Source organism: Ovis aries, chromosome 6 (genome assembly GCF_016772045.2).
Source record: "Ovis aries strain OAR_USU_Benz2616 breed Rambouillet chromosome 6, ARS-UI_Ramb_v3.0, whole genome shotgun sequence".
NCBI lineage: Eukaryota > Metazoa > Chordata > Mammalia > Artiodactyla > Bovidae > Ovis > Ovis aries.
Genome location: NC_056059.1, coordinates 16,036,904 through 16,064,838, shown reverse-complemented (window position 1 = coordinate 16,064,838; position 27,935 = coordinate 16,036,904). Strand labels below are relative to the sequence as shown.

Here is a 27,935-nt window from a genome sequence, read left to right as displayed (position 1 = left end):
TTTGATTAGTGTCATCCCACTTTACAAAGTAAAATAGTCTTTTAAAATAGAGTTGAATTCTTCAGAGAAGGAGCTGCGCATAGGTCACGTTGTACTTTTTTTGTGACAGGTGAAACTGATTTCTGAGCACCGGGGATGACAGCTCAGTGATCAGAGGCAGGAAATTCTGACCTTTTTTAGTACTTAAACTGTAGTTGCTCAAATGGGAGATGTCATATATGTTAAAACGTTATTGATTAGAGAGATCATTTATTAACACACAGAGTATGATCTTTCTACTCAAGTTCCAAGTTAAACAGATTGAAACCAAAACTAAAGGATTCCAAAGAAATCGCATGTTAATTTTATTACGAAAGGGTTGTCTTATCCTGAGACAACTGTTATAAACAAAATTCAGCTGTGTCCCTGTTGTTTCCACAGCTCAGATTTGATGGCACTTTGGTACCCAGATACACTGGTACCAGTGCCACTGCATCTGGACAAGAGGATTTTTTTCAAATAAACCCTCTGACTGATCACTGAGGAAAAAAAAATGTGTGTATGCATGTGGTGGGTGGCAGGGGTTGAGCTTTTTAATAACATCAGCTAACTTAGGTAAGCAGAGCTATATAATATTTGCCTAGAGGGCTGGGCCTGTGCTCACTGGATGAGCTGAGGAGTTTCTATAGTCATTCACCCTTGCAAGGAGAGCTATGGAGACAGCAGCACCTGAGGGTCAGAAGCTAAAGGTAAACTGTTCAACTGACGGTGGAACCCCCGCCATGACCACAGGAAAAGGGATGAATGCCCCACTGACCTTGGCATATAGTTGGCACATGTTCTGAACTGTACCTGAAATAGCACAAAGTGAAGTGAAGTCGCTCAGTCATGTCCGACTCTGCGACCCCATGGACTGTAGCCTACCAGGCTCCTCTGTCCATGGGATTTTCCAGGCATAGTACTGGAGTGGATTGCCATTTCCTTCTCCAGGGGATCTTCCTGACCCAGGGATTGAGCTCGGGTCTCCCGCATTGCAGACAGACGCTTTACCGTCTGAGCCACCAGGGAAGTCCTGAAATAGCACAAACCACTGCTGAACTGGCAGGTCCCAGGTTTGTTATCAAAACCCAGACTGTTACCCATCTTCAGCCTCTGGCAGATTACTAACAAAGCATATTACTCAAATTTTACATATCATATTCAGTAAGAGCTGAATCTTAAAAATACCATCTGGGGCTCCCCAGGCAGTCCAGTAGTTAAGACTCTGTGCTTCCACTGCAGGGGGCGTGGGTTCAGTCCCTCATCTGGGAACTAAGATCCCACATGCTGTACAGCACTACCAAAAAAAAAAAAAGCAACAGCTATTATTCCATAAATATGATGATGGTCTGTGAGTGGGACTACCAGACAGTGTACAATAATTTACCATTCAAGACACTGACAGAATCAAACTTTGCAGGTTTGTGGCCTCTACTAAGAATTAACTGATTTATATTTCTTCTTCAAAATGCCACATAATAGTTCTTGAAGGCTTTTTTAAACACATTTAGTCTTATACAAAAAAGTAATTCATATGTAGATTAATTTTTATGACCAAGTAAAACCAAGCCATCTATAAATTATTCAAGTTAGAATGGAAATTAGAAAAATTTAATGAAAAAATTTCAAATATTAGAGGAAAACAAGTTCTTAGATTTCAAAAGCCCTTAAAAACATTACGAAGTTTTATTTTAAAAAAAAGTCACAAAATACAAGTTAAATCAGCCAGAGATTAAGTAAACTTGCAATTTACTACAAAAGTCTAGTATTACAAATGCTTGTGGATTTTTATCTGTAGGAATTCCCTGAGGATTTCATTTCTCCATATATCAAAACCCCTTCACCATGTCCAATATGAACTATTTTAGGTTATTAAAGCTTAAAACATTTAAAATTGCTGTACCATTTAAATTGCTTCAACCAAGTGATACTCCTCTATATGAAAAGAGAAAATCTATTTTGAATACATAAAACAAAATAGCACTTATCATTTAGATTTTGGAGAGAAGTGCAGCTTTTTAGTTAGCATTGAGGCAAAGCAGGGAACCTGCTTCTTTCCAATAGCACTTGGGTCTTTGCAGAAGTCTACTCGGCGCTGAGAAACCTTCCTGTTCACCAGAGTGAGGAGTTCTGTGAACTCCAAAGAGGAGCCGAATTTCCCCAGCATCTCACACAAATCTTGAATATACCATGAACCATTCACAGTTTCCCGATGAGAATAATAACCTGAAAAAGACAGGAGAAGCCACTGAAGTTTCCTGGTTACCGACTGACAGAAAATCACTTTTCAAGTCCGAGTTCTCAAAAGTCATTGGGCGAGACTAAGATGTGTCCATGATACAGTTTAAAATTTTTTCTCTGCTGACTCTTCTCATGTGGAAAAAAAGGTTAATTCCACACAGTTCTATAAAAATGGTGTTGATGCTATGTAATTTTCTCCACTTCCTAAAAATTCCCAAGCTAGTAGTAAACTAGGCAATGATTTTTGAGACCAGTGATTAGAAAAAAGAAAAACATAAAATTATTTACTACAATAGAGAACAACTGTCATCAAAATATTTTTCAGGGACTTCCCTGGTTTAGAGGCCACACTTAAAAAAATTTTTTTCAACAATGTTTTCCACAAGTGTTAACTATAAAAAATGGTATCACCATCACTGACACATTCTGCTGCTAAGATATTCAATATAATTAGGGTTAGAGCTTTATTTAACATATAGTAGTTTTCAGGAAGGACTTTTCTATAAGGTACTTTATAGTTTTAAATGTCACTCTGATCACATGGCCTAAGATGTCCATTAAGCTTGTGAGCTTCACAACCAGATCTCATGCCCCATTAGAAAGACCTCACCTAAATCAAGCCGGGATGAAACATACAGAAACTTAGCAAAGAAAGCCAATTATACATTTGTATTAAACACCCACACACCTTCTGCCACGGAGTAGCACATGAGGAAGTCGGCTCCAGCAGGAAGTGTATAAACCGAGGCTGCGTCCACCTGGGTCACGTTGGCACCCAGCATGTCTGTCCCATGATCAACTGCATCCAGAGGGATGACCGGCACGTCGTGCTGGCTGCCCCGACACGCCTACGGGACAAGGAGGGAAATCCCCTCCTTTAGTTACCTGTTCTTCCCCGTGCTTCACGTTCACAGTGAATGTGTAGTTCAGTACGCCTTTACAGCAGCATCAACAGAATCCACTTTATAGGCATTTCAGAAACAATGCATTCAGGTTTAGAGCAGGCCAAAGCCGACAGTTCTGTTTTTTCCTACTTACGTTTTCTCCTAGTTGATGATTTAAAAAACTGGCATCCTCAACTAGACACCAAATTATGTTGGTCAAAAGATATACTGTAGAGGAGAAAACATCTGTGGTTTTAAAGTTTCTTAAGCATTACGCACACCACAGCACCAAGAGCCACCCCTTCTTTTAGAAAATTACAGTACGTCCCTTAAGTGTTTCTATGTAATCAGGTAATATGTTCCCAGCTTGGGTTTTCCTTGCCAAGCTGCTTTTAAGGGTCAAAATGACACCACCTGACCTGAGAGTCATTATCAATGTGCCTCCTTCCTTCTGCTCCCACTTTAAAGTGAGGGTTCAAATTCTTACTAATTCTGACTCACACAAAGGCTAACGTTAAATGACTATTACGGGCTTTTTGTCCCCACTCCGTGTATTTATTTATTTTTTGGCAGGGTCCTTCTCCCTGGGAGTTTGGTCTTCTTTCAGTCAATAGGTCCCACCCCCATTTATATACTGAGGGCTTCAAAATAAAACATATAGCCTCCAATATTTCAAAGGTAACTGCATATGGTGATACGGTCTTTAAAGAGGTAGTTAAGGTAAAATGAGGACTATTGGTGGGCCCTAACCCCCTATGACTGGTGTCCTTATACAAAGAGGCCAGGGCACAGAGAGCACAGGGAAAAGCCCATGTGAAGACAAAAGAGATGAGAATCCACCTCCCATCCAAGGAGAGCGGCCTCAGAAATCAACCCTGCTGACACCTTGATCTCGGGCTTCTAACTGCAAGAAAATAAACTTCCGTTGTCTAAGCCACTCAGTCTGTGTGCAGGCAGACCTCAGAGATACTGCAGCTTCAGTTCCAGACCACTACAACAGGGCGAATATTGCTACAGAGCGAGTCACGTGAATTTTTTTGTTTCCTAGTGCATATGGCACCCCAGTCCAGTACTCTTGCCTGGAGAATCCCATGGACGGAGGAGCCTGGTGGACTGCAGTCCATGGGGTCACTGAGAGTCGGACACGACTGAGCGACTGCACTTTCACTTTTCACTCTCATGCATTGGAGAAGGAAATGGCAACCCACTCCAGTGTTCTTGCCCGGAGAATCCCAGGGACAGGGGAGGCTGGTGGGCTGCCGTCCAGATTCGGACACGACTGCAGCGACTTAGCAGCAGCAGTAAAAGTTATGTTTATACTATACTATATAAAAGTTATGTTTATACTATACTATATAAAAGTTATGTTTATACTATACTGTAATCTATTAAAGTGTGCAGTAGCATTAATTCTAAAAAAAAAAAGGACAGACCTTAATTAAATACTCTATTGCTAAAAAATGCTGACCATCACCTGAATCTTCAGCTAGCCATAATCTTTTTACATAGTAATGTCAAAAATCACAGATCATCATGACAAATAATATTTTAAAAGTGAAATATAACGTTACCCAAATGGGACACAGAGACACAAAGTGAGCAAATGCTGTTGGAAAAATGGCATCAACGCAGGGTTGCCATAGACCTTCAGTTTTTAAAAAGCGAAAGTGTAAAAATACGCAAAGTACAATAAAGCGAGGAATGCCTGTACTCTGTTCTGGCAGCCCTCGTAAACTTAGCACAGTGCTCTAACAAGATTCTGCTGTAGTATTATAAATGTGTCCATCAATTCTGAAATGGCTGAAGAATTATAAGCTTTAAAAGAAACATTCTGATGGATTTCAGAGTTACCAGATAAACAAGATTCCTAATACCCTATTTTTACAGGGAGATTTTAATCTGATTTTGTACTATCAGGCTTATTTTCAGACCTTTTCTACTGTCTTCCTGCATGGAATGTAGAGCACGTGGAACTCAACGCCATCAGTTGCCAAATCAACGGCAGTAAGCGTAAGAGCCGGCCTTTACTGGCTGGGGGCGGGCCACTTCCTCGGCACTGTTCAAAGCGTTTTTCATCTTAGGCCACGTCATCTTATCCTCTCAGTCACCCTATGAGGCAGTGTGCCTGCTGTGAAGAATCTGAGGCATAGAGAAATCAAATAACTTGGCAAAACATTTTCCTTGCTTTGGTGCCTGATGGTGCTGGCTACTCCCTTTTTCATGAACAATCACCCATCATTCTTTTTTTTTTTTTTGAACGTGAAATAAAGGCAAAGAACTGTGTACATCTTGCTGTGAATGCTGCCCACAGCTGTGAAGCCAGGGTCCACCTGAGGCTGGCTTTATTGTCCAGGTCCTGAAAGACTCTTGTTCATGAACTGTCTCTTCACAAAGCAAGTCCACCACTTGCTGGGTTTATCATTCTGAGGGTCAGCTGTGATTCGTAACTTTTGGAGTTTCTTTAGACACTCAGAAATGTAGAGTTCGTCCTATCAGCTTCATTCTTAATTTCATAGTTTTGCTTCATGGTGTTTCCTGATGGATAGGCAATAGTGCCATGTTTCCCTTTTTTCATAGAGATCAGCCCACCCATCATTCTTGTGATTTTTCTCCTGTTCTTCTGAGGCGTCCTCCTCATTGTCTTCCCTCTGCCCATTCCTCATCAGCATCCCTCAGTTCTGTTCTCCACTTGTTTTTGGTGGCACCACGCAGCTCGTGCGGTCTTAGTTTTCCAACAGGGACTGAAGCCGGAGCCCTGGCCTCGATGGCACTGAGTGCTGTCAATGGGCCCGAAGGAATTCCCTCTACACGCCTTCTTCAGGGGATCCTTGACACGGAGGAGCTCATCCACTCCCATGCCTCCAGAACCCTCTATCCGCTCATCACTGCCCCAGCGTACTTCTCTAAGCCGGGCCGCCTGTCTCCATTACCATCCACCCCCTCGTTGCTCCCAACTAACTTCTCTAGCCTAGGCCGCCTGTCTCAATTTCGACCTGTATTTCCAACACATCTCACAGACGCCCCAGTGCCACAGTCTAAACAAGAAACCAGGGAGTCATCCCTGACTTTTTAAGTAGCCCCCTACTCCCTCTCTCAAGGAATGGCGGGGTGTGAAAGGTGCCCAGGTCCTTCATGCAGCCCGGCAACATCAGGAATTCTCATTTTTTCCCAGAAATCCCTACTGAGGTAACAAAGGGGATGTTATTCAGGCCCCCCAAAATATTTTTATTCTTACTACAAGTTGGGCAGCGGCTAGACCCATCTTGGCCTAAGGGAAAACGTGAAAGGACTAGAAGTCTAGCTGGAACTAGAAGTCTTCATGCCCACCTTCTCTTCACTGGCTGGCATGTTCTCCAGCCACCAGACCAAACCTGGTCTGAACAGGCAGTGCCCCACTGCAATGGTCCATCAGTAGACACCTTCTCCAGAGGCCCTACCTTGACACTGGGCTGGGCCAGGGAGTCATTGCCAAGTAATGTTCATTATTTTGAGTCAGTTCCAAGTAATAAAGATTCTGAGCATCTTTATGTTAAAGAACTACCACTAACAGCTGAAGCTGCAACTCTGATTGGCTAGGATTCAAAAAGGGCCTTTTCCAATTACTGGAGAAAGTTAACTTCCAAAATCAGCTTTAGTTCTTTCTAATCACATGTATAGAACTATGGCCTTTATAATTAAGATTATAACGTAATCAGTCTTACCTGAATGATAAATATCTTGGGTTTTCCAACCAGGCTCTGACACTTGTCTCCTTTGAACAAGCTTGTTAACGTCTGAATTTCAATTTTGGCATCATATGCGTAGATGTGGTTGCCTTCACCGTGACTCAGGAAAACACACAAAAAGCAATCTGCATCTACGTGGCTAGCAGTTGATGCTAAAAAGGACCCCAAAAGTTATTTAGAAATGAAAATAAGGTACTTAGTATCTAAAGTTTCAGATAATTGAGGGAAAATTTTATTATAAAATGTCTAATGAAACAACTTATTTAAATTAAGCAAGAATTTATACAATTATACAATACAATTTAAACATCCAAATTATTACAGTTTGAACAGGTTTTTGTTAGCTTTTTTAAAACACAGAATAATGACATGGAAAACCTAAAGGGATTATTATGGGGAATGCCTAAGAAGTTTCTTTGAATCAGCAGAGACCTTCTTAGGGCAGACACAGGAACTACCCCTAACACTTCCCTCTGTGTCGCTGCACCTCGAAGGGAGGCAGCGCTGGCACTATTCTGTCTACAGCGCTTGGAGCTTCCCAAAGTGTTAAGACACGAGGCGGATGCCCTCCACAGCTGAGGAGCGAGCAAAGTAGGAAAGGTGGGGAGCAGCCAGGTGAAATTATTTACAGATTAAAGAGGAACCCTGGTATGAGGGTCCTCAAAAAATTAAAAACAGAGCTACCATATCCTACACTTCCACTTCTGGGTATATATCCAAAAACGATAAAAAAGCTAACTTGTAAAGATATACGAGCCCTTGTATCCTCTGCAGCATTACTGCAACAGCCAAGATACAGAAACAGCCTGAATGTCCACTAATAGATGAACGGATAAGGGAAGTGTGGTCTGTACATGTACAATGGGTGAGCATTCAGTCATTAAAAAAGGGAAAATGTGCAATTTGCAACAACACAGATGAACCCTGAGGGCATTATGTTAAGTGACTCAAGTCAGAGAAGGACGCGATCAGGTCACTATATGTGGGAACTAAAAACCCAGCAAGCAAAACCAAGTTCAAAGCTGCAGAGAGCAGACTCGTGGCAGCTGGGGCAGGGGAAAGGAGAAGTGTGAGGCAAAATGGTGAAGGGGCCAAAAGGTATGAACTTGCAGTTACAAAATACATAAGTCCTGGGGATGTTAATGTACAGCGTGATGACTACAGTTAGCATATTTGAAAGTTGCTAAGAGAATAAATCTTAAAAGTCACTAGAAAAGAGTCTGTAACTACGAATGGTGACAGACGGTAACTAGACTTAATGGTGGCGATCGTTCCCCAATGTACACAAATGCGACCCCATGGCCTGCAGCATACCAGGCTCCTCTGTATGTCAATTATACCTCAATTTTTAAAAAAAAGTTCTGAAGAAAGTTTAATGATGCAGTTGTTCTAATAGTCCATTGACAAGTTACTTAAAAACCCATGACTTGTAGTGATTACTATACACATTAAGTTGTTAATTTACCTACTGCATGCTGCTGCTGCTGCTAAGTCGCTTCAGTCTCATCCAACTCTGTGCGACCCCACAGATGGCAGCCCATCAGGCTCCCCCGTCCCTGGGATTCTCCAGGCAAGAACACTGGAGTGGGTTGCCATTTCCTTCTCCAATGCGTGCTTGCATGCTAAGTCGCTTCAGCTGTGTCCAACTCTGTGTGACCCTATGGACAGCAGCCCTCCAGGCTCCTCTGTCCATGGGATTCTCTAAGCAAGAACACTGGAGTGGGGTGCCATTTCCTTCTCCAACCTACTGCACAGTGATGTAGAAATTATGAGATAATGTATGTAAATCAGCAGTATTTTGAAGTCAGTAGAAAACTTGGGTGTGGAAGGAGTCAGTTAAAAAATGACTGCCCAGCATCTGTAGTATTTGCATCTTGGGCTTTTAATTGCCAAATGAAAAGATCATTGCATTCATTTCCAGAGTAACAGACTGTAACCAGTGGTATATAAACTATAACTTGGTAGGCATTATATGCAAAGGTCTCTAAATCTGCTGAGTAATGTATAATCAGAGAGGCACAACCAAAACCTATAACCCATGCTAAATTAATTGACATGCCTTTTTTACAAGTTAATTACTTGGACTTATCTCCATACAAGGATAATTAAAAACTACTCAGTCCCATCAAAGGAAGATGAATAGGAAAACTACTTACCCTCATGAATTTTGAGCAATAGTTCTTCTGCTCTAAGATCATCAAAACATTTTACTTCAAATCCTAGATCTGAAAACCTGGAGATTAAATTGGATACTAGCTTATGAGCTATTCAAAACTGTCATATACTCCTAATTATTTGAGGAATCTATACTCATTTTTATGACATATAAATTGACTTTTCTTTAGGGAGAAAGAAAAATATGACAATGATGGTTTTCCTCAATTATCCATGGCAGGAAGGGATTTATTCATGGTAACTGATTTAAGTTAGAATACTGCCGTCTACTATGCAGATATATTTATAAGAATGCAAAGACTGTTAATATTTAATAGAACAGGATTAGGGGGAAAATTCAGGCAAGTTCTTAGGGGAGGCTGAGCCCAAGTGAGGTTCATCCCCAAATACTCTTGCTCTGTTATGTGTACAGTGCGGATAAGTAGTTATCGCTTAAATATCTGACCACCTGGATGTTAAATAAAACAGTACTACCTGCGCCTAAGATTGTCTCTGTCGGCATTGGTGCCCGGCCTGTTTGGCAGGGTTAAGTGCCAGAAGAACCTCTCATGATTGAAGATTAACGCAATTCCTCTCCTCTTGTGGTCCATTTTGTACTTTTCAGTTGGATCAAATATTTCTCTGTTTAGGAAAAGTTTAAAAAACAATCAGTCTAGGTCTTCTTAAATAATAAGCTCCTCCAAGCCCAAGGTCAATGCACAGAACAGACAGAGGCCTGCTGCTTCCTCCTCCACCAGGCCGGCAGGCCACTGCTGTGCCCTGGGCAGGCCTCGCAGCCACACTGGTTGGGAAAGTCCTGAAACATCTCTGTACCAACTAGTAAACAGCAGCCATCCTGAGCAAACCCCTCCCATCCCCCAATTCCTCTGCTTGGGTGTCTTTCCCCCAGGGCTCCAGGGACCAGGGACCAAAGACAATGGTCTGGCCCAGGCCAAGGCCATCCCAATTGTTCAATATCTTGAGCCTCAGTCTTGGTCCCTTCAGAACCAGGGGCAGCAACCAACCCGCACACCTACAAGGCAGCCCTCCAGATGCTGAACCTGACATTCTCTACTCTGCTTTTCAGCGCCATGTCCCTGTCTTACTTTGACTTCTGTAGGCTAATGATGGCCACTAAAGGAAAAGACCTTAATGAGTAAACAGAAAATTATTACCTCCTAGGGAAGGCGTCTATTTCGGTCATGTTTTGTTCTTCACCTATTAAAAGAAAGTAGGGTTTTGTTAATATACTTTTTGATTTATGGTCATAAAACACATTAGGAGCTCCCAGCTGCCTTGATTCCTATCTGCTAGGCTCCTTCTGTCTTGGTTGGTTTAAAAGTCAAAGGATGTGAGAAGGGGTAAGGGAGAAGGAAGGGAACGTGCTATTAATAATAAACGAACTGTACGTGCCACAACGAGAGAAGCCTGCACACCACAACTACAGAAAGCCCACGCGCTTCAAGGAAGACCCAGCGCAGCCAAAATAAATAAACGAACCGTAAACGCACAGCTCAGTTCTTTCTCACCTCCAACTCTTACATGCAAAATAAGAAAAGATCATAAACAGAAACGGAAAAATACTACTCACATTCATTCGCTGCACACTATGCCAAAAGTAACAAATGTAGCTCTGTGGTTATGAAGCTCAAATGAAACATGAAATTGCTTTATTTTGCAGCAAATGTTTTTAGCAAATATTCTCTGACACAGAGAGAGAGTGAAGTCAAGCAAGAGAACTGAACACAGTGTGGTTGACACTGGATTATCCTACTGCCTGGAAGCGGCAGACGTTTTGGTGGAGGAAGGGAACGGCAAAGACTCAGATTCTGATCTCCTGCATGACACATGTGGTTGTTATGATCCTATAATGGGGACCCTCTTCTCTCAGCCCAAGATCAGACTTCCCCACCCACAAGACAAGCTCTCACTGAATCCCTCTCCTCCCAGGAACAGTGCTGTGCAACAGAGCCTTCTGCAGTGACAGAATGCCCTATACCTGAGCTGTCTCTGGGGGCAGCCAATGGCCACATGTGCTTTTGAGCCCTTGAACTTTGGCTAGTGTAACTGAGGAACTCAATTTTTTAATTAACTTCAACTAATTGAAATTTACATAACACGTGGCCAGTGGCTTCTCTACCGGACCGCAATAGTGAGTCTAACATCTTCTACCAGAAGAGTCCATATGCTCATGAATCTGCTTTTACCTGATAAGCAGCTTGAGAGGGGACAGAAGGTGACAACCACACAAGTACTAATAATGTAGCAAGATGCCCCTTTCAGTTGAGGTCTTGGAAGGAAGGTGGATGGACCCTAAGGGTAAACCCCTACCCATCATCTCCCAGCCAAGAGGGTGGTGTTCCCCTCACTCCTTGGAGTCTCTTCCTCACGCCTGATGGTTCTAACCTCATGTGTCCTCACTGACAAAGATCCACCTAGGGAGAGAGGATGAGGAGAGGGAGAATTCAACTCCAGGGCCCTTTACCAGTCACTCTCAGCCTGTTCCTCCTGGACTGCATCCAGTATTCAAACCAGCCAAGACCCCAGAGAAGCATCACCCTTCCCCTGTCCAATAGGCCCCAATCAGTTTTCCTTAACCTTCCACATCAATCCCCGGCCTGGGTGATAAAATGCAGGTTCCTGGTCCCTAACCCAGATTTACATAATCAGAATCCTGGGAGATGTGCCAAGGTGATTGTTACTCGCACCAAAGATTAGGAGTCAGAAGGAGCCTCTCTAATGCATCCTCCCCACTCTCCCGAGGCTTCCATGCTACCCTCATCTTGCTCTAAGGCGGATCCTGTGAACTCTACACCTTGTTGTACTGCAGACACTTCCTGCCAAGCTCTCCTCCATCAGGGGACCTCCCTACCATGCAGCTGCTTACTGGAGGATCTCCTATTTCACACATTGCTCTACTGAAGACTCGCCCTACCCCGCACAATGTTCTAGAAGGGGTCCCGCCCACTCCACACACTGCTCTACTAAGGTCACGTGGTACCTCATACCCTGTCCCACCAGCAGACTTCTACTCCACACGCTGACCCTGGGGATTATTAATGCTTCCTGCTGGACACTGTCCCACCAGAGGCATTCCACACGCTTTTCTACTAGAACCCTTCCGGCCCTGTGCACTGGATACTGGGGACACTTCCTCCTCCCAAACTCCTCTATCCAGAACACTTCCTCCATCACACACTGCTCCCCTGCCAGGACGCTCCCTGCTCCACACACTGCTGAACAGCTGATGCTTCCTAATGAGACACTCTCCACTCGGGATGCTGACCCAGCGAACACACAGCTCTAGGGGGCACTTCTGGTTCCACTCTGTGCTGGGCGCGGCACACCTCCTCCTACACGCCCTGTTCTACCAGGATTACTTCCGACACCACACGCTGTTCTCCCCGGGACACTTACCATCTGCTGTACCCGGAATACTTCTAGTCCACACGACGATACTTCCCAGCTCACACAATGCTGAAGGGAACGCAGCCAGCGCCACACCCTGCTCTACTACAGGAACTCTGAATCCACACACGGTCTACCCTGGGGACTTCGTCCTCCACACACTGACCTACCAAGGTCACCCGGTACCACCTGTACCCTGCTGTATCTGGGACGCAGCCTACCCCTCACGCTACTTTGCCAGGGTACGTCCCATCACACTGCTGTACTCTGGATACAGCCTCTCCTTCCTCTACAAATACTTTGCCCAGAATCCTCCCTGCTCCACACACTGCTCTATGGACGGTTATTTCCTTCTCTGCACACTTTGCACCAGTGACTTCCCACTCCACTCAGCGCTCACCCGAGGAGACATCCTCCCTTCTTATGCCACAAGCTGCCAGAAATGTCCGACTCTGCACACCGCTCTACAAGAGGCGTCTCCTACCCCACGCTCTGCTCTACACCTGGGACCTTCCTACTCCACAGTGTTCTGGGTGGTTACCTACTCCACACACAGCTCTGTGTGATATGCGCCCTACTACCACGGTGCTCCACCAAGGGTAGTTCTTCACTGTTCATTCAGGCCGCTTTACCTGGAGATCTGCTCCTCAACAGTGCTATACAAGGGACCCTTCCCTGCTGCGCTCAGCGCTCACGGAGGATACTCCCTACCCCAGACACCGCCCCACTTAATGTACGTCCTGCTCTCCCCACGCCACACACCGTCACACCCAGAATACATCCTGCTGCACACGCTGCCGTACCAGGGAGAACTTCCTGCTGCACACTGCTCCACGGGGCGTATTTCCTACCAAGACTCCCCTCTGCTCAGGGATGCTGCCCTTCTGAACACACAGCTCTCCTAGGCTGACTTCCCACTCTACGTACTGAGCTACCCCAAATCCCTCCGAGCCCGTAAACTCCTCCACCGAGAGTACTTCTTACAACACAAAGATAGAGGAGGATTCTTTCTTGTCCACACACACTGCTCCCCGGGACACTTCCCACTCCACACAGTGCTCTGCTGGGGCTACTTCCTAGCCACACACTGTTCTAACTGGGGTTCCTCCTACCCCCCAGATTGCCCTCCCAGAAGACCTCTTACTCCACACCCTGTCTACTGGGGTTCCTTCCTGCTCCCCACACCGCTCTACTAAGCAATATGCAGGGTTTCCTCTCCTTCCATTTTCAAAAGCATTCCATGATCCACTTTTTTTTTCCACCTCCTTTTAATACCCTTACCTCCTTATCATTAAAACAATCACATAAAAAAGAAACAGAATCACTCAAACTAAACATATTAAATCTATATCTAAAATTCAATTTCACCTCAAGAAACAACAAAAATCTCAATCTGACCTTACACCTAAAGCAACTAGAGAAAGAACATCAATAACACCACCACCACCACCACCAAAGTTTAGTAGAAGGAATGAGTGATAAAGATGAGAGCAGAAATAAATGAAATAGAAATGGGGAAAACAATAGCAAAAATCAATAAACTAAAAGTTGGTTCTTTGAGAAGATAAACAAATTGATGGGCCTTTAGCCAGAATCATTAAGAAATAAAGGAGAGGATTCAAATCAACAAATTTAGAAACGAAAAAGGAGAAATTAACAACTAATACTGCAGAAATACAAAGCATCATAAGAGACTATTATAAGCAACTATATGATAATAAAATAGACAACCTAGAAGAAATGGAAAAATTCTTCGAAAGGTACAACTTTTCAAGAAGAATTAGAAAATATAAACAGACCAATCAAAAGTAAGGAAATGAAATTGTAATTAAAAATCTTTCAACAAAAGGCCAGGACCAGATGGCTTCACAGGCAAATTCTGTCAAACATTTAGAGAAGAGATAACACCTATCTTTCTCAAACTCTTCCCAAAAATTGCAGAGGAAGGAACACTCCCAAACTCATTCTACAAGGCCACCATCACCCTGATAGCAAAATCAGACAAATAAATTACCAAAAAAAAAAAAAAATTTACAGATCAATACCACTGATGAACAAAGACACAAAATCCTCAACAAAATACTAGCAAACAGAGTCCAGCAACACATTAAAAGACTCATATACCGTGATAAAGTGGGATTTATCCCAGGGGTGTAAGGATTCTTCAATATACTCAAATAAATGTGATATACCGTATTAAATAAAAACCATATGATCATCTCAATAGATGCAGAAAATGTTTTTGACAAAATTTAACACCCCTGTATGATTAAAAAAACTCTTCAGAAAGTGGGCATAGAGGGCATCTACCTCAATATAATAATGGCCATAGACAACAGGCCCACAGCAAACATCATTCTTAATGGTGAAAACCTGAAAGCATTCCTCTAAGATCAGGAATGAGACAAAGATGGCTCAGCATGGCTTTGGAAGTTGGTGGCTCAGATGGTAAAGAATCTGCCTGCCATGCAGGAGACCCGAATTCAATCCCTGGGTTGGGAAGATTCTCCTGGAGAAGGGACTGGCTACCCACTCCAGTATTCTTGCCTGGAGAATTCCATGGACAATTATACAGTCCACAGGGTTGCAAAGAGTTGGACATGACTAAGTGATTAACACTTTCACTTGGAAGTCCTAGCCATGGCAATCAGAGAAGAAAAAGAAATAAAAGGATTATAATTGTAAAGGCACAAGTAAAGCCGTCACCGTTTGCAGATGACATGATACTATACATAGAAAACCCTAAAGATGCCACCAGAACACTGGAGCTCATCAATGAATTTGGTAAAGTTGCACAGTATAAAATTAATGCACAGAAGTCTACTGCCTTCCTATACGTTTACAATGAAAGATCAGAAAGAGAAATCAAGGAAACAGTCCCGTTCACTATCATAACCAAAACAATAAAACACCTAGGAATTAACCTACCTAAAGAGGCAAAAGACCTGTACTCAGAAAACTATAAAACACTAATCAAAGACAGAAAGATGACACAAACAGGTGGAGAAATACACCATATTCCTAGATAACTATATTACCCAAAGCAACCTACAGATTCAGTGTAATCTCTATCAAATTATCAATGACATTTCTCACAGAATGAAAACAAAAAATTTTACAGTTTGTATGGAAATACAAAAGATCCTGAAAGCAACTGTCAAACTGCTGAAAGCAAATAGTCGAAGCAATTGTGAGCAGGAAAAATGAAGCTGGAGGAATCAGGCTCCTCAACTTCAGACTATACTGCAAAGTAATCAAAACAGTATGGTATTGACATAAAAACAGAAATAAGGATCAGAAAGCCCAGAGATAAATTCACTCACCTATGGTCACCTAATCTATGATAAAGGAGGCAAGAATATACAATGGAGAAAAAGGCTCTTCAAGAAGTGGTGCTGGGAAAACTGGACAGCTACATGGCAAAGAATGAAATTAGAACAGTACTTAACACCGTACAAAAAAATAAACTAAAAATGAATCAAAGACCTAATTTAAGACAGGACACTATAAAACTCCTAGAGGAAAACATAAGAAAAACATTCATTGACATAAAACACAGCAAGATCTTTTGACCCACTTCTTAAGAGTAATGAAAAACAAAAATAAACAAATGGGACCTAATTAAACTCAAAAGCTTTTGCACAGCAAAGGAAACCATAAACAAGATGAAGAAACAACTCTCAGAATGGGAGAAAATGACTGCAAATGAAGCAATGGATAAAGGCTTCATCTCCAAAATATACAAACAGCTCATGCAGCTCAACATAAAAAATAAAAAACAGGGACTTTGCTGATGGTCCAGTGGCTACGACTCCAGGCTCCCAATGCAGGAGGCCTGGTATAACCCCTGGTTAAGGAACTAGATCCCACAAGCCACAACTAAAAGTTCGAGTGCACAGCTAAAGATCCTACACGCTACAACACAGATCAAAGATCCCCTGTGCTTCAACTAAGACCCAGCCCAGCCAAACAAATAAATAAATGTTAAAAAATGCAAACAACCCAATCAAAAAATGGGAGGAAGACCTAAATAGACATTTTTCTAAAAAAGACATACAGATGGCCAACAACCCCATGAAAAGATGCTCGACACTGCTAATTATTATAGAAAGGCAAATTAAAACCACAACGAGGTATCACCGCACACCAGTCAGAATGGACATCATCAAAAAATCTACATACAATAAATGCTGGAGAGGATGTGGAGAAAAGGTAACCCTCTTGCACGGTTGGGAATGTAAAATGCTACAGCCATTATGGAGAAGGGTGTGAAGATTCCTTTAAAAAAGTAGGAATAAAACTACCACATGATCCAGCAGCTCCCACTAGTGGGCATATACCCTGAGGAAACCAGAATCGAAAAAGACACATGGGCCCCAGTGCTCACTGCAGGGCTATTTACAAAAGACAGGACATGGAAACAACCTAAGCGTCCACTGACAGATGAATGGACACAGACGATGTAGCACAAACATACAGTGAGGGCATACTACTCAGACATAAAAAGGAACAAAATGAGTCATTAGAGAGACTGGGTGAGATTGGGTGGACCCAGAGTCTTGGTAGAGATTTGGGTGGACCCACAGTCTTTCCTACAGTCAAGTCAGTCAGAAAGAGAAAAACAAATATCGTTTATTAATGGATGTATGTGGAAATCTAGAAAAATGGTAAATGAACCTAGTTCCAGGAGAGGAAAGAGAGGCAGCTGTACAGAATGGGCATCTGGACACAGTGGGAGAAGGCGAGGGTCGCATGAACTGGAAAATCATGATTGACATGTATACACTACCACACATAGAATGATAGCGTAGTGGGAACCTGCCGTTAGAGCACAGAGAACTCAGCTCGGGGCTTTGTAATGACCCAGATGGATGGCAAAGAGAGGCGGGCGGTGGGAAGGAGGCCCGTGAGGGAGGGTCTATGTGTATACATGTATACATTCACATCTTTGAACAGCAGAAACTAAAACACATTGTAAAAGAATTACACTCCAATTTAAAAAAAAAAAAATCTGTATCTGAAAGTCAATCAGTTCCTTCTCCCTCCAAGAATCTGCATGGGTGCAAAGCGCTGAGTCTCTTCTGAGAACCCCAGAGGAGCAGCAGACCCAGCAGCTCCCCTCCCCCAGCTTCTGCACCTTGTTGGTAGTGAGCCTAAGGCAGCCTGAAGTGTCCCCAGCAGAGGCTATGCCAAGTGGCTGGTCACCAAACTAACTCAAGTCCTTGAGAGTGAAACACTGGAGATGTACACGCTATTGGGTCTCTAAGGCTTCTTTTTCATAGTCTCAGGAAGGAGCGCCGCAGTTCTCCTGGGCTGATGTAATCTAAGCTGTGCGTTTGAGTCATCTCAAATATTGCCATCAGCTTACAGATTTAGGGAAGACAGCTAGTATTAAGTAGTTCAAGATTAATTTGTTTAAAATGACATTCAGTTTCAAGGTTAACAGGACAGTCTCATTGAGGCATTTTTTAAAGTTTTTTTTTGTTGCTGTTGTCACTGTTGACACAATAGACATAGAAAGAAACTGGGCACTGAAAACTTAATTCTGAACCTCACAGGCTCTAACCTTCACTCTGCTATAAACAGGTGCCCTGTAACCTACAATATCAACACTGACCTGGTCCAGCTGCCAGTCTGTTCTAGCAGCTTGCTGAATCGGAATAGAAAGCTATGGAGACAGACATTAGAACAGAAGTTCCAAAACTTCCTCGGAGCTGATCAGTTTTACCCAGCTTCAGAGAACAGACATTATTGAGGCAGGAGACAGCTGGGCTCTAGAACAGACATTTACAACTGGCCCTCTGATCATAATTCCTGGGGAGAGAAAAAGGCTCCAGGCCAGACACTACCAGCCCTCTGCTTACACTTCCTGAGGCAAGAGACAGATGGGCTTTGGGCTATTTATGACCAGACTGCTGTCTACATTTCAAGATCTGCTCTTAGATATAAAAACAGGAATTCAGTGGATAACCAGACCTTATGGGTTATCCACTGGGTACCTTATGGCAGGAACAGAGAGGGACTAAACTCTGTTAGAAGATCAAGAGGTCATATATTTCCCATTCTTAGGGCAAAGGAGACGCTACACATGTGCAAAAGGCTTCAAGGGGCCAAAAATGGCAGGGAATGTCAGACCACAGTAAGTCTTGCTGTTCCCCCCACCATATGCCTCTGCGATGAAATCCATCTTGACTGAAGGGTGCATGCACACCCAGGGGAGGGTCCTGAGACAAGCTGACTGGGGGGTGGAGAGTAGGGGGATATAGGGGTGTCAAAACAAGACAACTGGCCAAAGGTAAACAAAGATCAGGAGTCACTTAGTCGTGTCTGACTCTTTGAGACCCCATGGACTGAAGCCCACCAGGCTCCTCTGTCCATAGGATTCTCCAGGCAACAATACTGGAGTGGGTTGCCATGCCCTTGTCCAGGGGATCTTCCCGACCCAGGGATCAAAGCCTCATTGCAGGCAGCTTCTTTACCGTCTTAGCCACCAGCACTGTCCTATATAAATGAATTAACCATTTCGCAAAGAGTCGGCCACGACTGAGAGACTGACTGAACGTTCTTTTTCCTGTGTTCCTCATTAGAGAGGACACGCCCGGCACCCTTTCTCTGCAGGTGTGCATCTCTGGCTTGCGTCTGTCTTAACAGTCTCTCTGTGTTCGCTCCCATTTGTCATTGTGCTATGTCTCTAATCATAAACTTTGTACCTACATTTACAGTTTTTGCCTCCATGAAAAATGCATTTTTCACTGGGGCCAAGAGTCAGGGGAAAACAGGTTCTAGCCTCTAGCCCTTACTGGTCTGCAAGCTGGGATTCCTAGTTTTCATCGAGGTTACCCAGATTCAACTCCTGAGTAGGGAATTACAGACTCGCTTTGTGCCACAGCTCACTGCTGCCACTCCGAGATCATTATGATTCTGTCACAGTCATTTTAAACTGTACATGCCCAACAGGCCAGCTTTTGGGAAGGGTGCACAGTATCACTATACTGCATAATGCGAAAAGCTGACTCACTGGAAAAGACCCTGATGCTGGGAAAGACGGAGGGCTGGAGAAGGAGGAGACAGAGGATGAGACGGTTGGATGGCATCACTGACTCAATGGACGTGAGTTTGAGCAAGCTCCAGGAGATGGTGAAGGACAGGGAAGCCTGGCATGCTGCAGTCCATGGGGTTGCAAAGCGTAGGACACACTTAGTGACTGAATGACACACTGCATGAATACAAATAAACTGGTTTTGTTGACATGGAGAAAATCAATCTTAGTGAGGGAGATACTCTATATAAGATTTATAAATTCCTTTTCATCTGCAATTATTCTCAGAAATGGGTCAACCAGACTCTTGACCTCTCCTCCCTTCTCCTTGTCTCTGATTTATGCAATTTTCCTCTCCAAAAATGTAACCACCTCTTTGCTCAAACCCACTTTTTACAAAACTAATCAATCATTCTTTTTCCTCCACACCTTAACCTGAGAATGCCTCCAGCTACCATTTGTTGGACTTTTTGCTGGACTTGTCTGGTGGCTCAGACAGTAAAGCATCTGTCTACAATGGGGGAGACCCGGGTTCGATCCCTGGGTGGGGAAGATCCCCTGGAGAAGGAAATGGCAATCCACTCCAGTACTATTGCCTGGAAAATCCCATGGACAGAGGAGCCTGGTAGGCTACAGTCCATGGGGTCGCAAAGAGTTGGACACGACTGAGCGACTTCACTTCACTTCACTTCACCATTTGTTGATGGCTTGGCATATGAGATAACTTTATCTCACTCTACTCCATAGGCCCTTTGAGACAGAGAAAGTGCAAGGGGCTTATCTGAGGTTGGTGCCTTGGAATTGGTACTGAAAGGCCCAGTTCTGCCTGCAGATTCCAAAGTCCATGTACTAGCTGTTAACATGGTAAAACCACTCCCACCAGGGAGAGAACAGAAACCTTTCTAAACCTTTGCTCACTTCTCTAAACTTCTTCAGTATCTACTGTCGTCATCTTCATTCACTGCAGTATCTGTGACAATCTACCCATATTCCTTATCAAAGTTCGTTAAGTCACTCAGTCAGGTCCGACACTTTGCGACCCCATGGACTGTAGCCCACCAGGCTCCTCCGCCCATGGGATTCTCCAGGCAAGACTACTGGAGTGGGTTGCCATTTCCTTCTACAGGGGATCTTTCCCACCCAGGGATCGAACCCAGGTCTCCCACATTGCAGGAAGAAGCTTTAACCTCTGAGCCACCAGGGAAGCCAAGGACTGGCTCATGTCAGGCCTGGAATACACAGGAAAAGGAGTATTGTGGACAAAGAAAGGGGAGCAAGTAGGAAAAGGAAGGAAACCATTACAAGAATGGCGGGGGATGTGCAGTGACTAGCGGTACCTCAAGCAAGCATCCTGCCCTCCTTCCCAGCCCTCCCCCTGGATTCCAAAAGGGAAATGGTTGCTGGACCTCGCACTGTCCCATCAGGGTAACCACACTTCCTGAACAACCGTGGTGACTTTTACAACCTGCCTCTGGGACAAGGCTTGTTTTCTGTAGCAAAGAACAGAAAGCTCTGAAATAAAGGCACTCTATGTGGATTGACCGCCGGCGAGTCAAACCACTCTCCACCTTCCGCGCCCCCTACCCCGCCCTGCCCCGTCCTTTTAAAAAACTATGGCCAGGCTCAGAGCTTCTAAACCTTATCAGTAATATAGTTATACAGGGAAGAACGTCCTAAAGCAAGTGTTTAGAAGCTGATTATTTTGTAGAGAAAAGGTATTTGTTGTTTGTTGTTTTAGTCGCTGTGTCCGACCCTTTGAGACCCCATGGACCTCAGCCCGCCAGGCTCCTCTGTCTGTGGGATTCTCCAGGCAAGAATACTGGGGTGCGTTGCTATGCCCTCCTCCAGGGGATCTGCTCGACCCAGGGATCCGACTCAAGTCTCCTGCTTTAGCAGGCGGATTCTTTACCATCTGAGCCACCAGGGAAGCCATACCCCCAGAGAAAAGTTACCGTGGCCTTAAGTTAAATTCACAAATAACTGCAGGTTTCCCGGATGCAGGAGGACCATGGGGGCTGTGCAGCTCCCAAGGCCTGACTCTGATCTCCAGTTTCCGTGCGGGCAAGCCTGGGGGTTTTTCTCTGCCCGGGCGCCCCTGCGGGCTGCTCACGCTCCACTGTTACTACAAGGCAACCACTTATTTTTACGTAGAAGTGAAAAAAATAAGGCCCAACAAGACCCAAAAGTTAACTTTTCTTATGACCAAGCGCAGTTAAAGTGCAAATAGCCACGACAGCTAGGAAGAGATCAGCGCCCGGAGGACAAAAGCGGCCGGGGCACTCCCCAGCGCCAGGCGCCGCCACCAGGGACCGCAAGGAGGCGGCGGCGAGGTCCCCGAGCTGTTTTTCCTGAGCCCAGAGGCTCAGCTGCGCCCACCCGACCCGAGCACTTCCCTCCAAGACCCTCAACTTCTCCCGGCCACCGAGCAAAGCCGGGGTAACCCGCGTTCCCACTCGCGCCCGCGCGCCCCGCTCGGCACCCGCCACCTACCTGGACCGCGAGCCCGGCGAAGTGCAGCGTCCGAGCTCATCGCAGCGTCCGAGCTCATCGCAGCCGAGAGCGTAGCGCCGACGCCCGGGCGGCCTCCGCTTCCTGAAGCCCGGCCGCTGCCCCCGCCCCTTCCTCCGCCCCCGCCGCCCCGGCTGCCTGCCTTCCAGCGGTGGAGGCGGGGTTTGGGGGGTCTGCTGCTGCCCTTTCCTTCGCGCGGAGTTCGCCGCTGCCGGAGCGCCCGGGCAAGGCAGAGGACGCGGTCTCACCCGCCTGGCGCCCGGGGAGCTGAAGCCGGCCCTCGGAAGACCTCAGCAACAATTCCGAAGACAACCCGCGGTCCTGGGGTGGGAAGCTGCAAGCGATTACAGATCACCTGCGGCGAGCCCCGGATCGCTCGAGCTCCACCCCAGTCTCTGCTTCTCCCGAGCCTCAAGGTGTGCGCTGCCCTGTTTTCCCCTTTTCCGAGTGCGGGGACTTGTTCAGTTCCGTTGCTCAGTCATGTCCGACTCTTTGCGACCCCATGATTGCAGCACGCCAGCCCTCCCTGTCCATCACCAATTCTCAGAGTTGACTCAAACTCACGTCCATCGAGTCGGTGATGCCATTCAGCCATCTAATCCTCTGTCGGCCCCTTCTGCTCCTGCCCCCAATACCTCCCAGCACCAGAGTCTTTTCCAATTAGTCAACTCTTGGCATGAGATGGCCAAAGTACTGGAGTTTCAGCTTTAGCATCAGTCCTTCCAAAGAATACCCAGGACTGATCTCCTTTAGGATGGACTGCTTGGATCTTCCTGCAGTCCAAGGGACTCTCAGGAGTCTTCTCCAACACCACAGTTCAAAAGCATCAATTCTTCGGCGCTCAGCTTTCTTCACAGTCCAGCTTTCACATCCATACATGACTACTGGAAAAACCATAGCCTTGACTAGACGGATCTTTGTTGGCAAAGTAATGTCAGTTCAGTTCAGTTCAGTGGCTTAGTCGGGTCCGACTCTTTGCGACCCCATGAATCGCAGCACGCTAGGCCTCCCTGTCCATCACCAGCTCCCGGAGTGCACTCAGATTCACGTTCATCGAGTCAGTGATGCCATCCAGCCATCTCATCCTCGGTCGTCCCCTTCTCCTCCTGCCCCCAATCCCTCCCACCATCAAAGTCTTTTCCAACGAGTCAACTCTTCCCATGAGGTGGCCAAAGTACTGGAATTTCAGCTTAAGCATCATTCCTTCCAAAGAAATCCTAGGGCTGATCTCCTTCAGAATGGACTGGTTGTATCTCCTTGCAGTCCAAGGGACTCTCAAGAGTCTTCTCCAACATCACACTTCAAAAGCATCAATTCTTCGGCACTCAGCTTTCTTCACAGTCCAAGTCTCACATCCATACATGACTACTGGAAAAACCATAGCCTTGACCAGACGGACCTTTGTCAGCAAAGTAATGTCTCTGTTTTTGAATATGCTGACTAGGTTGGTCATAACTTTTCTCCCAAGGAGTAAGCGTCTTTTAATTTCATGGCTGCAGTCACCATCTGCAGTGATTTTGGAGCCCCCCAAAATAAAGTCTGACACTGTTTCCACTGTTTCCCCATCTATTTCCCATGGAGTGATGGGACCGGATGCCATGATCTTTGTTTTCTGAATGTTGAGCTTTAAGCCAACTTTTTCACTCTCCTCTTTCACTTTCATCAAGAGGCTTTTGAGTTCCTCTTCACTTTCTGCCATAAGGGTGGTGTCATCTGCATATCTGAGGTTATTGATATTTCTCCTGGCAATCTTGATTCCAGCTTGTGTTTCTTCCAGCCCAGCGTTTTTCATGATGTACTCTGCATAGAAGTTAAATAAGCAGGGTGACAATATACAGCCTTGACGTACTCCTTTTCCTATTTGGAACCAGTCTGTTGTTCCATGTCCAGTTCTAACTGCTGCTTCCTGACCTGCATGTAGGTTTCTCAAGAGGCAGGTCAGGTGGTCTGGTATTCCCATCTCTCTCAGAATTTTCCACAGTTTCTTGTGATCCACACAGTCAAAGGCTTTGGCATAGTCAATAAAGCAGAAATAGATGTTTTTCTGGAACTCTTGCTTTTCCATGATCCAGCAGATGTTGGCATTTTGATCTCTGGTTCTTCTGCCTTTTCTAAAACCAGCTTGAATATCTGGAAGTTCACGGTTCACGTATTGCTGAAGCCTGGCTTGGAGAATTTTGAGCATTACTTTACTAGCATGTGAGATGAGTGCAATTGTGCAGTAGTTTGAGCATTCTTTGGCATTGCCTTTCTTTGGGATTGGAATGAAAACTGACCTTTTCCAGTCCTGTGGACACTGCTGAGTTTTCCAAATTTGCTGGCATATTGAGTGCAGCACTTTCACAGCATCATCTTTCAGGATCTGAAAGAGCTCAACTGGAATTCCATCACCTCCACTAGCTTTGTTCTTAGTGATGCTTTCTAAGGCCCACTTGACTTCACATTCCAGGATGTCTGGCTCTAGGTGAGTGATCACATAATCGTGATTGTCTGGGTCGTGAAGATCTTTTTTGTACAGTTCTTCTGTGTATTCTTGCCACCTCTTCTTAATAGCTTCTGCTTCTGTTAGGTCCATGCCATTTCTGTCCTTTATTGAGCCCATCTTTGCATGAAATGTTCCCTTGGTATCTCTGATTTTCTTGAAGAGATCTCTAGTCTTTCCCATTCTGTTGTTTTCCTCTATTTCTTTGAATGATCGCTGCGGAAGGCTTTCTCATCTCTCCTTGCTATTCTTTGGAACTCTGCATTCAGATGCTTATATCTTTCCTTTTCTCCTTTGCTTTTTGCTTCTCTTCTTTTTACAGCTATTTGTAAGGCCTCCCCAGACAGCCATTTTGCTTTTTTGAATTTTTTTTCCATGGGGATGGTCTTGATCCCTGTCTCCTGTACAATGTCATGAACCTCCGTCATAGTTCATCAGGCACTCTATCTATCAGATTAGTCCCTTAAATCTATTTCTCACTTCCACTGTATAATCATAAGAGATTTTAAAATGCTCTTTGTATAGCAGATTCGGGACAAAGTAAACTAGAGGCAACTCCAGAATTTTCAAGTCTGACTTTCATATGTAGTGTTAATTTTGGAAAGGAATCATGCAGAAATTCGGAGACCTGATATTGGGCTCTGTAGATTATGACTTTTACTGAGCTAGAGCATGTTTGCTGCATTTAACTGAGCTCCTCTTCGGGTGGCTGGTTATTGTGTAAATTTGCTTCAACAAGTAACTCCTGAGACTGGAAGAAAACGTGGCCTCATCTTTTCCAACTTCTCATGGTCTCGTCATTTAAAAAGTAACCAGTGGCAGACGGAGGGAAATGTGTAAGCCACGACTTCCAATATATTAGCCTAAGAGATCCAATTTCTATAAATGGGATTTCCCAGGTGGCGCTCAGTTGGTAAAGAATCTGCCTGCAATGCAGGAAACCTGGGTTTGATCCCTGGGTCGGGAAGAATCCCTGGAGAAGGAAATGGCAACCCACTTTAGTGTTCTTGCCTGGAAAATCCCATAGACAGAGGAGCTTGGCAGGCTACAGTCCACGGGCTCGCAAGAGTCCGACATGACTAGGTGACTAAACCATCACCACAGGAGGCGCTAGTGGTAAAGAACTGGCCTGCCAGTGCTGGAGATGCCAGAGACAAGGCTCAATCCCTGGGTCCGGAAGATCCCCTGGAGGAGGGCATGGCAACCCACTCCAGCATTCCTGCCTGGAGAATCCCATGGCCAGAGGAGCCTGGCAGGCTACGGTCCATAGGGTCCCAAAAAGTCAGACATGACTGAAGCAACTTAGCATTCACGCTTCTATAAATATCACCCTTTTATATGAGAGAAAAATAAAATCTAACTTCCTACATATGCTGTGGTTCAAAAAAGCACATAGAATATGAAATCAAAGGATTTTACTCACCCCATGCCATTTCAGTTTAGTTCAGTTGCTCAGTTGTGTCTGACTCTTTGCGACCCCATGAACCGAAGCACGTCAGGCCTCCCTGTCCATCACCAACTCCCGGAGTCCACCCAAACCCATGTCCATCGAGTCAGTGATGCCATCCAACCATCTCATCCTCTGTCGTCCCCTTCTCCTCCTGCCCTCAATCTTTCCCAGCATCAGGGTCTTTTCCAATGAGTCAACTCTTCGCATCAGGTGGCCAAAGTACTGGAGTTTCAGCTTCAACATCAGTCCTTCCAGTGAATATCCAAGACTGATCTCCTTTAGGATGGACTGGGTGGATCTCCTTGCAGTCCAAGGGACTCTCAAGAGTCTTCTCCAACACCACAGTTCAAAAGCATCAATTCTTCGGTGCTCAGCCTTCTTCACAGTCCAACTCTCACAGCCATACATGATCGCTGGAAAAACCATAGCCTTAACTAGACAGACCTTTGTTGGCAAAGTAATGTCTCTGCTTTTGAATATGCTGTCTAGGTTGCTCATAACTTTCCTTCCATGCCATTTACTGTTCGTTTTATTGTAGGCATAAAATATTTCTGAAATCACTTTGTTCCTAGTGCAGTGAAGACATGGAATATCAGTATCTCCCTCATAAGCTGGTTGAGACAATTGAGTTAAATTACTGTATTCAGAACAGTGCCTGGCTTGTGAAAAGCTCAGTAAATTTTTATTGGCACCATCTTAAGCACACTGAAAGCAGACTTGGCCTTCTTTTGGTTTGACCGTTACCAGGAAGTTGCTTAGGATGTAGGAGGTACTCAACAAATATTTACCCATTGAATGAGATTCGTTATTCCAGCACTTGTGCTCTGGACTTTACCCAGTTTGAATGAGTTATCTGACCACCAGAGCTTCCTGTTCTTCAGCCTACTTTTCATGGTCTCCTCTACTTGAGCCCCAAAGGAACTCCCATTGGCTAACCTTCCATTTACCTGAAAGGAACAGATGAAAGGAATTAAATCCCCCCAGATGTTTGTTATCTCAGAATATTATGCCTTTATAGCATATGGGGTGATATATTTTAAAGATTTGTTTACCTTAGGCTATGTAAGTATAAAGTATTAGGATAGCCATTTCAAAATTATAAGTGCTAAATTTTAGCCTTTTAAAGCAATAGCTATCCCCTCACCCTGACCCCATGAAAAAGGGTGTCTGTGATTGGGAAATAGGCTGCCAAGGTTGTAATCCTTGCTCCATCATTTTATTTGCCGTGAGGCTTTGGACAATTAAGGCAGTTTAACCACTCCCAGCTTCAGATTCTTCTCTTTAAAATGGGGACCGAATTAATTCAATAGTTGAGACAGAAACTGCCAAACTCCTAGAATAGTACCCAGCCTACAGTGAGCTTTCGGTCAGTGTTATTTTTAGCTACTGAAGATTATCTAGACAGTTCTTAAACTGTGGCCTCTGAACCAGCAGTATCCACATCATCTGGGAATGTACTAGAAATGCAAACTCTTGGGACCTATACAGTCAGACATTATGGATGAGAAACTGCAGGTGGGGCCCAGGAGTATATTTTAACAAGCCCTCCAGTGACTCTGCAGCATGCTCTCATTTGAGACACAGATGGATTAGAATTCTACCGAGTAATCTCGTCCTTCTCAAAGAAGGAAAAACAAGAACTGATAGTAAATCCATATTATTAAAATAATTAAGATAGACTAAAGACCAAAAGTTACCTGACAGGATGGCTTGATTCTTGCCATTATAAACAGTCACTTGTACAGAATGTACTGAAACTGAAGCTCTTAGTCAACTGTTACCTATCCAAGGAATGAAATATATGGGCTAAAGTTAAATTCAGAGGAAATTCTAAAACTTATAAAATGTGGCCTTTCTTTTTTCAGTGTTTACTCCCACTAAACCTTGTTTTTTCCTATAAAATCATAGAAATACCGAATTTTTATAATTCTGATTCCTACATTTGAGAGCCAACAAAGACAAATATTGTTAAGTAGTCAGCAAGGAGACCGAAGGATGTTTTGGAAACCAAATTAAGCCTGAGACC

At 44.5% G+C, this 27,935-nt stretch overlaps 1 protein-coding gene across 2 annotated transcripts; it reads right to left on the bottom strand.

The window, feature by feature from the left end:
• Positions 1–1,681: 1,681 nt before the first annotated feature.
• CASP6 (caspase 6) lies at positions 1,682–22,038 on the bottom strand. 2 transcript variants are annotated; one of them, XM_027970817.2, is made up of 7 exons: positions 21,960–22,038; positions 10,198–10,240; positions 9,518–9,664; positions 9,025–9,101; positions 6,845–7,020; positions 2,948–3,107; positions 1,682–2,244 (listed from the first exon to the last, which is right to left on the bottom strand). In XM_027970817.2, the coding sequence occupies exons 1-7, from the start codon at positions 22,015–22,017 to the stop codon at positions 2,006–2,008; spliced, it is 900 nt and encodes a 299-aa protein (XP_027826618.2). In that variant the 5' UTR covers positions 22,018–22,038; the 3' UTR covers positions 1,682–2,005. The 2 variants fall into 2 exon arrangements, with proteins under 2 accessions (XP_027826618.2, XP_060272780.1); XM_060416797.1 differs by lacking the exon at positions 21,960–22,038 and adding an exon at positions 12,382–18,815 and having other exon boundaries at positions 10,198–11,349.
• Between the last annotated feature and the right edge of the window lie 5,897 nt (positions 22,039–27,935).